Source organism: Corapipo altera, unplaced genomic scaffold (assembly GCF_003945725.1).
Source record: "Corapipo altera isolate COAL_440 unplaced genomic scaffold, ASM394572v1 61411, whole genome shotgun sequence".
NCBI classification, from domain to species: Eukaryota; Metazoa; Chordata; class Aves; order Passeriformes; family Pipridae; genus Corapipo; species Corapipo altera.
Window position 1 is genome coordinate 20,807,821 of NW_020884875.1, and position 15,358 is coordinate 20,823,178.

Consider the following 15,358-nt stretch of genomic DNA (forward strand, 5'->3'; position numbering starts at 1 on the left):
TGGTATGCCAAAAAACCCGAAGTAACAATCTTCAGATATAGGATTGTTTATTACTGTAGTAATTACATCTCAGTTCAGCAGTATGGGTCACAACCACAGCAAATCTTTTTTTTTTTTTTTAGTTTTTTGAGTCGTTTTTCTTTAAATAAGTGATGGAATTGCACGGGTGTTCAGACAGTCATTACAAAGTTTAAAAAGAGGAATCTGTAATAATGTTTACTATTTTACTGGTTCCCAAATAATTTTGAAATGGTTGTGACTGTTACTCACATTGGCATATTCTGGAAACCATAGTATTTCTTGATTTTATGAAGAGGTGATTTATTAGTCAAATATGGCTTTTATCAAGAACAGAACAAACATTTATATTTTTATTTAGTTTTTAGAGATGGAAATCATTTCCTTGTTTTCATTATTCTTTAGTTTCCAAAAATATTTGCAGAACTACTTACTTTAATTAAAAGCAGCTGAACATCTAGTACCTTATGTTAATTAATCAGTTGGAGTTTTTGTGCATAGCATTTTAGTAGAAATCAGCTTAAATTGTATTTCTGATTTTAGATTTTTTTTAGTACTATGTGCACATAACATAAGCATGTCCAATGCTCTGCAAGTTTTTGCATGTTAACACTTAAAAAACCACCAGTGCAAAAAATATGGATCATAAACTTCTGAAATCTGAAATTGTCCTATGTTACTTTCAGGTGTATTTGAGATTGATCAGTTAGATCACAAATTCGAAATTGTATGTGTAATATGCTCTGACATTAAGTGAAAGGTAGTTTCATTGTCATGATTTTCTGAAAGTCTTGTGAAAAGTGGTAGATTCTTCAAATGTTGATCCTAAAGAGATGGCTGAAATTGTTGTAATAAGTTATTCTAACTGATCTTTTTTTGTTTGTTTTTTTTTAGGCAAACACAATTCTTCCTCATTCTCACAGCCATCACTTGCACTGCTTGCCAACACTGATGAATATGGCAGCATCTTTTGACATCATGAAAGAGAAGAGACTGTAAGAATTCTAAGTTACATTTAAAAGCATAACACTCTGTCACAAAATGCCATCTTCTGGGGCCTTTACACAATTTAAACCTCCTAATGAAATAACTCAAATAATAGATAGATTCGCATCTTTAATTGGTATTTCTTCAACTCAGTGTCCTTAGTTGCTTTTTTTTGTAGAAGACAAATTGAGTGTGTTGGGTTTTTGCTAATAGGAAATATTTTTGTTAATTACTCTTTTGTTAATTACTCTTCCATGTGTCCTGTCAGATCATTATTCTGTTAATATCATAAAGTTCTGTTTTATCTTTCATTCTGTTGTTAGTGATAAATTACAGAATGTTTCCAAACTGCTACTGTGAAATGATAAATGCTACTTGTAGAGTGCTTCCTAGAAGTGTAGTACTCTTCTGCTTTTTAGATTTGAAGATTTCATATCTGTCGCTAGATGATTTTGATATGCAAAAGCACCGTTAGTTTTCAAAAAAGGCATATCTGAAAAACTTCATCAGAGGATATTTCAGGTGGTCAAAGCTATGGGATGAGAGGAAGGATGAAAAGCAGAAGAGATATGCTTGTGGATTACCTTCAGTTCATTTGCTTTTTGGCATTTGTGGACATACCTGGTAGAGCAGTAAGAATTCCCATTTCAGTTGGAAGAAAGTGATTTATAGAAGTGGTACTTTTTATTTTGGGATCTTGATATTGGTCAACACTACATTGTTTCATACGTTGAAAAACTGTAATTCCTGTTACTGATTGAATTTGCATAATTTAGATAAGAGACCAAATTCAAAGGTATTTGTTTGAAAACAAAAAAAAAAACACTCTTCTACACTTCAAAAATTTTTCGTTATGGGGAAGGAAGATAGACTTAAGTTCTCATTTTTAGACTTCCTTATTTTTATTTACTCAGCAGGTGGGTTTTTTTTTTCTGCTACCACTATTTTGTAATTAACTGGTTTTGCCCTTGTCAGCTGTCATTTCTGATACTTCCTATCTTTTCCTGTAACCCTTGTTACATGCTGCTGCTGAATTGTTTAGATATAAGAGCAGGAAGTGCACTATTGATAGTCCCACCACCCTCAAGGGAAGGGGGAAGTAATAGAATGTAAGAGAAAAACTTCGTTACTCTAAGTTGAAGCTAACCCCCTCAGCTATCAACAGCAGAATATTGATCTACTGTGGCATCTTACAATGTAAATCAACTTCAAACTTTACGATACCTTCTGTGAGCTGTGACAGACACCACTACTTGCAGAGTAGAAGAAAAGTTATCCATAAGGGTCGTGCTTCAGAGGCTCTGAAAGATAGCTTTCTGTATAGTTTCAGTATGAGACTGAGGCTTACAGGTATATGAAAACTTGTCTCAAGAAAATAACTTTCTTTGCCTCTGAATTGTTGGTCAAGTCTTTCTTGAGCTGTTTACTCAAGAGATAGTGGTGCTGTTTAGTTTGATAACAGTTGCCAAATACTGATTATGGTATTTTTTTTTCTCTTAGACGAGCAAGTGCAGCACTCAACTGCTTAAAGCGTTTTCATGAGATGAAGAAAAGAGGACCTAAACCTTACAGCCTTCATTTAGATCATATTATTCAGAAAGCAATCTCAACACACCAAAAAAGGGATCAGTACCGTGTACAGAAAGACATCTTTATTTTAAAGGTATTACCATTATTCATTATTCAAAAATGAATTTGACATTGTATTTTGGAGACTTGGATCCTACCCTCACCCAGGCTTCACTTATTTAATTCTGAGTCATTTATGTGATTTCTTTGTAGTATTTTTTTTAATCTGTTTTGTCTTTTGGGTACTTGTAGATACTGTATTATATTTCTAGGCATGGATGTGCAAAACTCCAGTAATTTTTAATGGTTTTTGAGACTATTTGTGATCTCTTACTTTTAGATTCTTAATACAGTACTATAACCGTACAATTTAACTTCAAATTAAAATTATTGTGAAACATTGCCCTTTTAATGATTGTGACATGAACAGTAAGTATATCACGTGACAAGACTGAAAAATTAATGTGAGGAAACTTATTGTAGCTTTTTGTGTCTGTATTCCAGGATACAGAAGAAGCACTCATCATGAATCTTCGAGACAGCCAGGTTCTCAATCACAAAGAGAACCTGGACTGGAATTGGAATCTAATAGGGACCATACTGAAGGTGAGCTTACAAAGAGCATAATATTTTGAGGAAATTGTTTGGGAAAAAGTCTCTGTTTCACATCAGAGCTTTGACTTTCTAATATTAATTCTGTAGTACATCTAATAATCTGTTTTATTTGGGAAAATTAGGATCTCATAGGTTTAATCAGTGCTGATGTAGTCTCTTTGTATTCAAAACTATATTAAAAAATACACTACAGATAAATTCACAAGTTTTCTTAATAAACATGGGTTAAATGTTATATGTTTTTATTTGTATAGAATTCAGGTTTACAGAATTAGCTATATTGTCTTTAAAGCTGCTTGTACTTTAGACTGCAGAGGGATACTGCCTTGTTCAGTTTCATAGCAGACTTTTAAATTATATGAGCTGAAAGTCAAAGCCAGAGATGGGTTCTAGATCAAACTTTAGATGCTTAGACTGAGCCACATATCAAAACTTCATTGATATGCAACCTTATCAAATGTTTTGAACTAATAGAAATATTCCCGTAGCATCAGCTTATTACAAAATTACTTTGGTTTTACAACATAAAGGTAATACCTGAGGGGGGGCATTATTTTAAATATATTTAGTGCACAGGTTTTAGGATACTGCCTCTTTTTGTAAGCGGAAAATTTACTTTCTTTGCGTAAGAAAACTCTGAGTACTCAGTATATTTCAAACCAAAATAGCTCCTGTCATTCTGGCCATCAAAGCCATCCTTCAGCTGAGTAACATTTTCTTACTGTCTGTATTGTGTTGATATGAAGACAGTGAAAGTACAAAAAAAGGATTAATGGTAACAATCATAATCAAGATTATGTGGGGTTTTGTGGGGTTTTTTTTGTGTTGTTCATTTGTTTTTTTAAAAAATAAAAGAAATTAAGTATTTCTGTGCCTTTCTTTCAGGGACCGATAAACTTGAAAGAGCAAGAATCTTTCTGGTATAAAGACCTGAATATGTATATGACAGTAGCTTTGCTCCACCAGATTTCCAGGCTTTTTTTACAGCAATTATTAGATTTACTGGGTTACTAGATACCTATTATTATTAGTTGTAGATATTTTTACCTTTGATTCAATATTAAAAATATTATCAGGAAAGTGTTTTTCAGAACCTCACTGTTAATTAGTCTATATAGTACTTTGACAGTGGAAGTTTTATTTAGTTCAGGTGTTTGAGTTTTATTGAATTGCAGTTTGCACCAAATGGTCAATTTCTCTGCTATATCAGACCTCCCCAGCAATGTATTTTCTAGTGTTCTGTCAAACAGTTGCTAATGTCTCAAAACTGGGGAGTTCTTGCAGAATGAAGAGTGTATGTGTTTTCTGGTTCACTTTTAACCACTTCTGTTCCTATTAAACTGCACAACACCAGCATAAACTGAGATAATGTTATCAGAATGATCCATCTTTAGTCCTTAGACAAGCAGAATCCAGATTCTAGTGTTCCGAATCTGCTGTCTCATGTGGCTACTCACCTGCCTCTTACATTTGTGGAGCATTAGCTCTCTAACCACCTCACTATGTGCATGTCATGTGGTCCCTTACTGCCTTTTTACTTGCCCAGGTTGCTGTGTAAGCTGCTAAAAGAGCTTAGACAAAAGTGTCAACCTCATCTGTATCTGACACTATTATTAGTGTAGTCAGTTTTACTGATCATTGACTAGTGCATTTTATGTCTTAATGCATCTTACAAAGTGTCAAGAGGCGAGTTTGAATTCTGTTTTAATAAGCAAAATTTAAGTGAGCTATAGCAGAATAATGTTTATTTTTAAAACAAATCTTACAAATATTGGAAACAACAACCCAAAAATTATTTCCCTATTATGCATATCAATTTTTTTTATTTGCAGAGAAAAAACTGAGCAAAATTGTTTATTTATTTTTCATCAGCTTTTCATGGTTTTCTGTTTTCATTAGAATTGAGGCCTCGTACATGTAGCATGTGACCAACATTCCTTGTCCTTCTCTAGAATAAATTAAATGGTTCTTGAAGCAGGAAGTGTGGCTTCTCAATAAAATAAGTGCTTTTTACAGATGTAACGTTAGGTGCAAGGAAACTTGTATTTCTAATTAGGTAAATATGACTGATAGAAGTAAGTGAATTCTAGTGACTAATTAAGGACCAGTTTCATATAATGCTATATCTGCTGTTTTTCTAGTGGCCAAACATAAATCTAAGGAACTATAAAGATGAACAATTGCACAGGTATGTAAAAATTTTTTAGACTTCCTTTGAAGAAAAAAATTTGAAAAAACTGGTTTTTACTATTGCAATAAAATATTTCTTGGATATATCACATTTCTAAAACTTAATCTATAGATAGGCAGAGAATCTCTACTGAAAATTTATTCACGTGAAACAAAACTCAAGCTACATTGCTTACTGTGATTTCAAAAAGTGAGAGTCTGTGTTTGCAATCATTGCGTTATGTTTCAAAATGTTCAAGTTAGGTGAATAAAAATACTGCTGCTGAATGAATAAGACCATTTCCTGTCAGAACAGAAAAGCGTGTTTTTTATGGTAGCATTAACTGTTATAGCTGGAGAAAACTCAGGTTGCAAGATTCTTTTTTAGCTTTTTGTTAGTCTAGATAATACAGTCTTTGAAACTTGCCACAGGATATATTACAGCAGAATAAATTATGAGCATGAGAATGAGAGGGGAACTATGTCTCCTAAGAGCATAGAGATTTTAAATTTCTTTGCTTATATTAAGTAATGGTTTAGACAACCCTTTATAAAACACAGTACAGCAACATCTCTGATGTTCTGGATAAACTCATTGCTGTTACCTGCTACTCTTCTAACAGATTTTGAAAATTTTTTGCCAATAAACCAATTTAATGATAACCTATTTTTTCTCCCAGCATTACTGTGTCTTGTGAGACTGTCCTTGTCATACTGAAAAATAGCAAATTCTTTTTTACTTTCTGTAGGTTTGTAAGGAGGTTGCTGTATTTTTACAAACCTAGCAGCAAACTCTATGCCAACCTGGATCTGGACTATGCCAAGGCAAAGCAGCTCACTGTTGTGGGCTGTCAGTTTACTGAATTTCTTCTTGAATCAGAAGAGGTAATATATTTTCAGCTACAGGACTGGAGGTAGAATGAGTAGTCTTACTGTGTGCCACTTGGAGTAAAAACTTTAATTTTTGGTAAAGGCCTCTGAGACTTTGGGTCTTAAATCTAAAGTGACCAGTGTAAATAAGAAATACAATGTAAAATACTGAGAAAGATGACTGTGATTATGTAGAAGTTTTATTAAAAACAGCTTTGTTAAATGCAACTTAGAGTTTGGAGGATTTTTTCTATTATTTTTGCTATGTATAGCCTTCCTTTTCTACGTCCTTTCTTCTTTTGTGCTGAAGACTTTTATGCCTCAAGTCAGAGGAAAACATCATTGAATAATACTTTTCCCTTTTCCTGGAAAGAAAGAATTAGTTCCTAAAATACCTCCAAGCTTAAGTCCTTTTATTTGCCTTGAACCTTTTTCTTTAGTCTGAATTGATTACCAGCCTGCATTTCTATTTTGTGTCTGTGTTGTGCTTGTACATTTTAAGAAATTTGAAATTATGGGTTTCAGTACAGAAAAGAGACGCAGTTCTGTTACTTACAGATGTTACTCCTCTTTGTTTTGTTAGGATGGACAAGGTTACCTGGAAGAATTGGTTAAAGATATTGTACATTGGCTCAACTCTTCATCAGGAATGAAACCTGAACGTAGTCTTCAAAATAATGGGTTACTAAATACCCTTAGCCAGCACTACTTTCTGTTTTTTGGTACTTTATCTTGTCATCCTCATGGAGTGAAAATGCTTGAAAAATGTAATGTGTTTCAGTGGTGAGTGTTTTTATCCTGTTTGAACTGTGCTTGCACTGTAAGAGTTACGATAATTGTAAACTGTGCATCAGGGCCACCATCTGGAAAGCTGGGAACTCTCTAGTTATTTTGGTTTACTTGCAGGTAAAGATCCCCTTTTTTTTTTTTAAGAAGGGATCTTTTAGTCTGTCATAATAAACAGATAGATGTATTGTGGCATAAACAGCTTATTTTTTCCTATCCACACCTGTCTGACAGAGATCAGTCTCATGAAGGATTATAGTGTACTGAAAAGACAGGGGTAGGGAAATAGAAAGACAAACAAAACCTAAAACACACAAACCACCAAAAACTGGTGTGCATCATACTGTTTGTGAAATGTGTTGATATATTTTGAACTTAATGCCCAGTCCATTATACTTGAGTGAAGTTCTGAAGTTCAAAATTTTGTTCATGTACAGATAACCTTACCTTCCTTTGGGAATGAATTGGTTAGTGACTAATACCAGTTTATTTAAATATAGTAAAATACAAGCAGAAATGCAGGTGTTTGGATGTACTCCATTTTTTCTAAGTTGGTTTTGTCAATTATTAGAAAGCAAGCTTTTTACTGCCTTCAGAAAACCTGATTTACAATAAAATCTAGACAGTTAATAGGACTAACTTTATGGCAAACTTTATACACAGTGTTTCACAATGAAGAATTGTTCACAGAGCTTCATGAACAATTTCAATACTCATAATCACTAAGTATGCTGACAAAATTTTTACGGAGCAGTTACAGAAAAATGTTAGTTTGGGGTTTACCCTACCCCCTTACAGTTCAGTGCATTATTTTGTCCTCATTTGACTTTACAGCTATAACAGTTTATAGATACTCCATTTCATATGGTAATGAATTTTGTGATTATACCTCATATGGAAGGATAATTCGAAGTGCTTAAGTTTAAATTATTGCTTGAATAAATAAACAGGTTTGAGTGAGTTCAAGTACTAATTTTATTCTTCCTCCCTTTTCTGCCTCCAGTCTTCTTAACCTTTGTTCTTTGAAGAACCAGGATCACTTGTTAAAATTGACTGTTTCTAGTCTGGATTATAGCAGAGATGGATTGGCAAGAGTCATCCTTTCTAAAATCCTGACAGCAGCTACTGATGTAAGTTCAGTTCAACATATGTTCCTTTAGGTGCCATTAGACATTTATTTTGTTATTCAAGGTGTATGACTTTATTTTTAAGCTATTATATATACAGGAAGGTTTTTATTTTTGTATTCTGGGAAATGAAACTCCTACTCGTCTAGCTTTTGAATTTGTTGTGAACTTCACACCCTATATTGTATTTGTACTCAAGAAAAGTCATTCAATTAGAGGTTTCTCTTGTGTGTGAAGGGGATTAAAGTCTCAATATGTATAAACTAAGGGTAACATTATTGTCTAGGTCAGTGGACATCCTAAGTTAATTGTGAAGGCATTGTTATCACAATTAGAAATCTGTATTTCTAGCACTGCTAAGAAGGTTAACCTTCTGGTAGTAGATACTGTTTTAGTAATGATTGAGGTTACTCAATGTGGTGGAACTGAGCAGAAGCTATAGCTCCTGGAGTGAGGGGTTGTCCAGAAATAGTCACTGGGATTTGTTCTCTTGAGTCAAAGAAATTGAGTGGGAATAAAATAGAATTACATGGACTTGGGAGAGGAGACTCTTGAACTTTTAAGGTGTAGTATTATTAGACAAGCAAGCATTGATGTCAGGGAAATGACAATTAGTAAGTTGAAATATGACTGGGAAAGAATATTCATTACTTTAAGGGGGGGTTGTTTCTGTCACCTGAACAGACAGAATGTATTCTAGAGTGGATATGAGAAAGAATAAAGTAAGTGCTACCTTTAAGTGTCTCATGGTGTTTTGGAAGAGAGGGAAGGGAATTCAGGATATTTCTCTGAGCCTGTCAAAGATAAGATGATTCTTATGGATAAACAGTGAAATCTGAAAGTAATGAAGATAGTTGAGGTTGAAGGGATGACTCATTGAAAGAAGAGGATGAGGCTCCTTACTGACTACAGTTTTTTTAAATTGGGTTCTCAATTCTGTTTAAAATCAATAAAAATATATGGGAGTTGACATAATTTCTGAAAAGCTATGTTTAGGAAGGGGGAAAGACAATCTCCAGTAGGTTTGTTTCTTTCAGAAGTCTTAATTCCCTGAGAGTGTCTCCAAACAATAAAAATTAGTTTCTCTTGTCAACTCGAAATTAGAAGGGGAGAGTAGCATTTTGGGGTGGCTGTATACAACAAAAACATTTACAGAGCAATATCCTTACAGATCAGTGAAGGAAAAGCACATCTTAACCTATTTTCAGATGTGCTTCCATCATTCATGCTAAAACAAATTAATGCTGCCTCAGCTGCCTTTCTGCCAGTTCATGGTAGAAATAGCAGAGTAGCCAGTGTGTCCTCAGGTGCTGCAGTTCATGACCACAGATTTTATCCTTATAGGTGGCTGGGAGAGGGAGAATTACCCTACATCTACTGGTATCTATGCTCTGCTATGTGTAGTCAGATGAGCAGTGACTTCTGACTTGATTCATCATTTCTAGGGGTCTTAAAGCCCTGTAATAGTAAAAGTAAGAACCTTCTGACAGATTAGAGCTTTATCTATGTTTTTCATGTAGTTCACGCATGAGGAAAAGAGATATCCTCTGCACTGGTTTTCCTGTTCATTCCCATCGAAAGTAAAAACATTTCAGGATTTTCCTTCATCTGGAAAGGCAATACTGGGCTTCCCCTCTCTGGTCTTTACCCCTCTTCTCTTCTCCACACTGAACAGATAAACTGATCAATTTATGCTGTTTATTCAGTAAGTTTTGAACAGCAGTACAGAAATTGACAGGGTACTTGGTTGTTTATACTGTCACTTGGAGAAACTCATAGTAGTAGGGGAAACTGTTTTATTACATAAAATATTTTAGGTTTTCTAAGAAGTTTGGAAGACCAAGTATTTTCAGGAAGGAAATCAAAATTTATAAAAAAAGTTCCCCAGAGGTTCTAATACTTAATTTTTAAAGTCGTCTGCAAAAATCACAAACTTATTGCACTGACCACTTGCAAGGTATATTTGTTGCTAATTCTGATGACTTTGTATGATGCTCTCACATAAGGGCTTTCCAAGCAGACTCACAGTGACCAATTTACTTGTGATCTCAGACTTGATTTTCCTATTTGATAAGATAGAAATAGCTCTAATAAACTGTAATTTTAATAGATAAGGTGTTCATCACAGCTGCTTGCTACAAGATATGGTAATTGAAATATCTTTGTAAAAGTTAGAAACTATTTAACTGCGGTAACTGTTTTTCCTCCATTCAAGAAAGCATTTTCCTTGCTTTGCAGAGCTGCAGGTTGTATGCAACAAAACACTTACGAGTACTGCTGAGAGCTAATGTAGAGTTCTTCAGCAACTGGGGGATTGAGTTACTGGTGACCCAGTTACATGATAAAAATAAAACTATTTCTTCTGAGGCACTTGATATTCTAGATGAGGCATGTGAAGACAAGGTGAGCATCTTTTCCCTTTTTTCCCTCTTTTTGGTATGATACTCTTAACTCTGTTCCCCACCCCTTTCCCTGGTAGCAAAGTAAAAATATGTAAGGAGCTACTTATGGTTGCCTTTCTTGGTTGTACATGATGGACTTACAATAATTTATAGACCCTTTTGATGAAAACACTGCAGTATGATTGACAGGAAAATGCAGACTCCTGGAGTCTGCCTATTTTAAATAAGAATTGCAACAAATTCAGCTGTTTTGTTAATGATATTTTTTGTGACGTAATATATATTTAATGAGAAAAGGTACCTAAAATTGGTAATATGAGGATACATTTGGTGCTGTTTAATACTTCCTGTTGTGAAAAACCTGCTGCTTCATTGCTGGCAGATTGATGTAGTTATTGTAGCTTTCAGAATAACATAGTGCTCAAATACTCCTTATGTGTTCTTAATTATTTTAGGCCAATCTTCATGCCCTTATCCAAATGAAACCAGCTCTTTCTCATCTTGGTGACAAGGGTTTGCTTCTACTCCTAAGGTAAATATTGAATATTGTGTTAGACTTCACACTGTGAAAACAAATAAGTGTTCCTTTTTATTCAAATTGTGTGATTTTTTTTTTTTTAAAGTAGAGTGGTAACTGTCTGATGTTATTTTACAGATTTCTGTCCATCCCAAAGGGATTTTCTTATCTAAATGAAAGAGGTTATGTAACAAAACAGATGGAAAAGTGGCAAAAGGTAATGCTAAGAAGAAAGTGTGCTTGATATCAGGAGGGGGAATGGTGTGAATGTGGGTTTCGGCAGTCAGAGATCCTTAAAAATATTGTATATTAATGTATGTGCCTGACTGATGCGAATATATTTATTGCCTCAGTGACTTAATGGTTTTGCTGAAAAAGGTTGACAAGGGACTTAGAGTTGCATAGGTCCTCTGTACCTGTGGGCTTTTGATTTACTGAGGCCTTTATTTCAGCAAATATTTCAGAGTGTAGTGACTTCCTAAAAGAGGTTGGTTTGTAAGGTCTTATCTAGCGGAGTGTGCAAAGGAATGCCACTTTTCAAGATAGCTGTTACCTCTGGTTATTGCTAATTATAGTTAAATGTGGAGCTCACGAAGATAGAATTGCTTTATTCTCTTAGGAAGTAAAGAGGAACACAAGACTATTAAAAATTCGTAATTGCCATAACTTGAATAAAACTCTCCAGACCCTACTTTGTTTTTGTAATTGATTATAAGTGGTTGGTCTCATTCCCATTGGCAATTTTTTTACTAGTTTAACTGTCACTTCTCAAGGAGTGCTGAAATGCATGGTGGTCTATTGAGATTATTTGAGTTTGTCAAATGTGAAGTATTTTCTTCCTTTTTTTAACAAATTCACTGAAATGGTTATGGAATCAATTGTTGACTCTGCAAACTCATTGTATGTATTAAGTGCATTAATTTTGGTGAGCTCCACCTTCAAATTATAAAAAAATTCAGCCAACCTTAAGGAGCACTTTAATTATTTCTTCCTTATAAAGTATCATGCTATAAAACCATAAACCACTAAATGTATTGTGTCAACCTTCGTCTTCTTATAGGAATATAACCTAAAGTACGTTGAATTGATTGAAGAACAACTTAATGAAGCACTTACAACGTACCGCAAACCTGTTGATGGTGATAACTACGTTCGTCGGAGTAACCAAAGGTAAGTTTGGGAAAGTGAGTCTTGAGGCATAAGTTGGTGGGACTGATCAAGAAAGCTGTAAACTAGAATGTATGAAGGAGGGGCATACCGACAGGGTTTCAGTTTACACTGCTCCTGGGAACACAGAGGTCTCAGGAGCTTATCTGAAGTGCTTCTGCACCATGGTAGAAGAAACAAACAGGATGAACTGGAAGTGCTGGTCAGTTCCCAGAGCTTTAATATCAATGGTATTAGCAAGACTTGGTGGAATGAGCCCCATGATTGGAGTGCTGGGATAGTGGGCTACGGGTTGTTTAGAAGGGATAGACAGGGTGCAGAGCAGATGGATGCATCACTCTATATATAAGGAAGAGATTTGATTATACAATTAGTGATTATGTGATTGAGAGCCTATGGGTAGGATTAAGGGGATGGGAAACAAAGGAGGTGTAGTGGGTGTCTGCTACTCATTGCTCAGCCAGGATGTTAGCATTGATGAGTCATTCAATAGGCAGTTAGGAGAAATTTCTGGATCTTGTTCTTATGGGCTTCTTACACAAGACTTCAGCTTCCCAGGCATCAACTGTGAATATCATACTGCAGTAACAAGCAAGCTTGGAAATTCTCAGAGTCTGTAGGAAATACCTTCTTGACACAGGTACTCAGTGAGCCAGCTAGGAAAGATGCCCTCCTAGACTTGCTGTTTGTGAATACAGGAAGACTTGTGGAGATGTGATGGTCTTGGCCACAAAGATGATTGAGTTGAGAATTTTCAGTGTAGTGAAAAAAGGGGCAGTAGAGCTGCTGCCTGGAACTTCAAGAGAGCTATTTAGCAGAGTACCCTTTTGAGCTTTTGAGGGCCCAGGACTCCGTGAGTGTTGGTCTGTGTAAGAACTGCATTTTAGAAGCACAGGAGCAGACAATTGTAAGTGAAGCAAGCAGGGCAGAAGATCACCTTGGCTGAACAGGGAGCTCTTCATGGAGCTCAAGAGGAAAAGAAAATGACATGATCTCTGGAAGCAAAGTCAGGCTTCACAGGAAGATTATAAAGCTGTGATTCATGTAAGCAGGCACAAAAGGGAAGGCACAAGAGGCCAAAGCTCATTCAGGACTGAAACTGACCAGTGTTCTAAAATACAATAAGAAAGGCTTTTTTAAGTGCATTAGTGGCAAGAGTAGCTCAGAAGAAAACATTGGATCAATACTTTTCGAAGATGGTCACCTGACTTGTAGGGATGAATTAAAAACAGGGATATTCAGTGTTTTTTGTCTCAATCTGTAGCAATATTGATAGACCTTGGTCACGAGTTGGAGGTTCACAAGTATGGGAACTGTAACTTTCCATTTGTGGACACTAAAATTGTAAGGGACCAGCTGTTATCAGCTGAATGTTCACAAAGCCATGAGGCCTGGTGAGATTTCTTCCAGAGTACTGAGAGAACTAGTTGATGTTGTCACAGGACCCATCTCTATCAGGTACCAAAGGTCTTGGGAGCCTGGGGAAGTCCCTGCTGACTAGAAACTTTTATTCAAGTTTGCAAGAAGGGCATAAGTGAAGACCCAAAAACTGAAGACGACCTATGAGTCTAAACTGGGTTCCTGAAAAATTATGAATAAGGTTACACTGGAAATTATTAAAAGGCATTTGTCGAGTTTGGAGAAAAGGAGGCTGAGGGATGATCTCATTGCTCTCTGCAACTTTATGAGGAGGGGAAAGGAGAGGGACATGCTGATCTCTTTTCTGTGATATCCAGTGACAGGATTCGTGGGAATGGTTCAGAGCTGAAACAGAGGAGGGTCAAACTGGATATAAGGAATCATTTCTTTATCACAAGGGTTGTGAATGGTCACATAGTGGAACAGGCTTCCTAGAGAGATGGTGGATACCGTAAGTCTGTCAGTGTTCAAGCGGCTTTTGAACAGTGCCCTTAGTAACAGGTTTTAACTTTTGGTCAACCCTGAAGTGATCAGGCAGTTGGACTAGATCCCTTCCATTCAAAATAGTCAATTCCTTTGTAAATGTCTCTAGAGAATTCTCTTCATTTGAAAAAAATCAAGAGTAACTCATTGCATTACTCTGCAGCGTAATTTATTTTAAAAGAAAATATTAGAAGTGCTGGGAAACCTACATATAATTTCTCTTTCTGCTAGATTGCAGCGACCACATGTGTACCTGCCAGTTCACCTTTACGGCCAGCTGGTACACCATAAAACAGGCTCCCATTTATTGGAGTCCCAGGTGAGGATAATAACTGTTTATAACTTAAAATGTTTTTAAAAATCACTGTAACCCTTTTTAAATATGTCTTGAAAGAGATGCCATTTAAATGGTCATTGCAAAATAAGTTGATTAGGTTGTTGTTAAGTTGTGAAAGTGTTTGCCATTTAGTCTCATGTTAAATTCCTTCCTGATGCTGAAATGTCAGCAAAATGCCTTGTAACATTTTTCTTAAAATGACTGGCAAAATCTTAGAATGGAAAGCAATTCATAAATGGTAAAAATTTTTCACTCTCTGCGAATTGTATATTGACAAATATACGTGCAGTAAAACTGTACCTATCCTTTTAAGCATGCAAAAATGTGGAGGTGAGGAAATAGAATCTTTTGAATATTCTGAAAACATAAAAAGAAAAACCTTAAACCAGTTCATAATTGCTTAAATTTGCTTTCAAAGTGGGCTTGATTATGATCATTGAAAAGTTCAAGAGAAAACTTATATTCCAGTGTGTTAGTTTGACTAATCTTTTTTCTTTATAAAATCTGAAATAATGTAATGCAATCAGTGATTTCATTTAGATTTTCTTCTTGCATTATCACAGCTGTTAATTTATGGTTATAATTCCAGAATTACCACTGTTCATCTTGGGGTATGTGCTTTAAATAAGTGCTTTAACTTTTTTTATAAATGCAAGAGAACCTGTTTAACTGAGATCCCCTTTTCATTTTTGACTTAATTTCTTTTTCTTCTGTTTTTCTCCTTCAGAGTATTGTTACAGATCTAAGTTACACTGTTCGATCCCCAATGCTGGATAAATGGGAAGGAATTAAGCAGCTGAAAGCAGCCCTTTGGGCTTTGGTTAGTAACAGATTTACAAACCTTTTGCAATTGTTTAGTTATGACTCTTGGTTCTGAAATAACCAGGCAAAA

At 35.3% G+C, this 15,358-nt stretch overlaps 1 protein-coding gene across 1 annotated transcript in view; it reads left to right on the forward strand.

The window, feature by feature from the left end:
• Window positions 1-15,358, forward strand: part of RICTOR (RPTOR independent companion of MTOR complex 2) — a 74,387-nt gene that overhangs the window by 41,273 nt on the left and 17,756 nt on the right. The window contains exons 16-28 of the mRNA XM_027634402.1: window positions 913-1,013; window positions 2,506-2,668; window positions 3,079-3,180; window positions 5,331-5,377; window positions 6,108-6,243; window positions 6,812-7,011; window positions 8,018-8,144; window positions 10,380-10,544; window positions 10,999-11,075; window positions 11,199-11,277; window positions 12,121-12,230; window positions 14,361-14,448; window positions 15,194-15,286. Of these exons, the coding sequence (XP_027490203.1) occupies window positions 913-1,013; window positions 2,506-2,668; window positions 3,079-3,180; window positions 5,331-5,377; window positions 6,108-6,243; window positions 6,812-7,011; window positions 8,018-8,144; window positions 10,380-10,544; window positions 10,999-11,075; window positions 11,199-11,277; window positions 12,121-12,230; window positions 14,361-14,448; window positions 15,194-15,286 (1,488 nt within the window). The remainder of the gene's footprint in view (window positions 1-912; window positions 1,014-2,505; window positions 2,669-3,078; window positions 3,181-5,330; window positions 5,378-6,107; window positions 6,244-6,811; window positions 7,012-8,017; window positions 8,145-10,379; window positions 10,545-10,998; window positions 11,076-11,198; window positions 11,278-12,120; window positions 12,231-14,360; window positions 14,449-15,193; window positions 15,287-15,358) is intronic.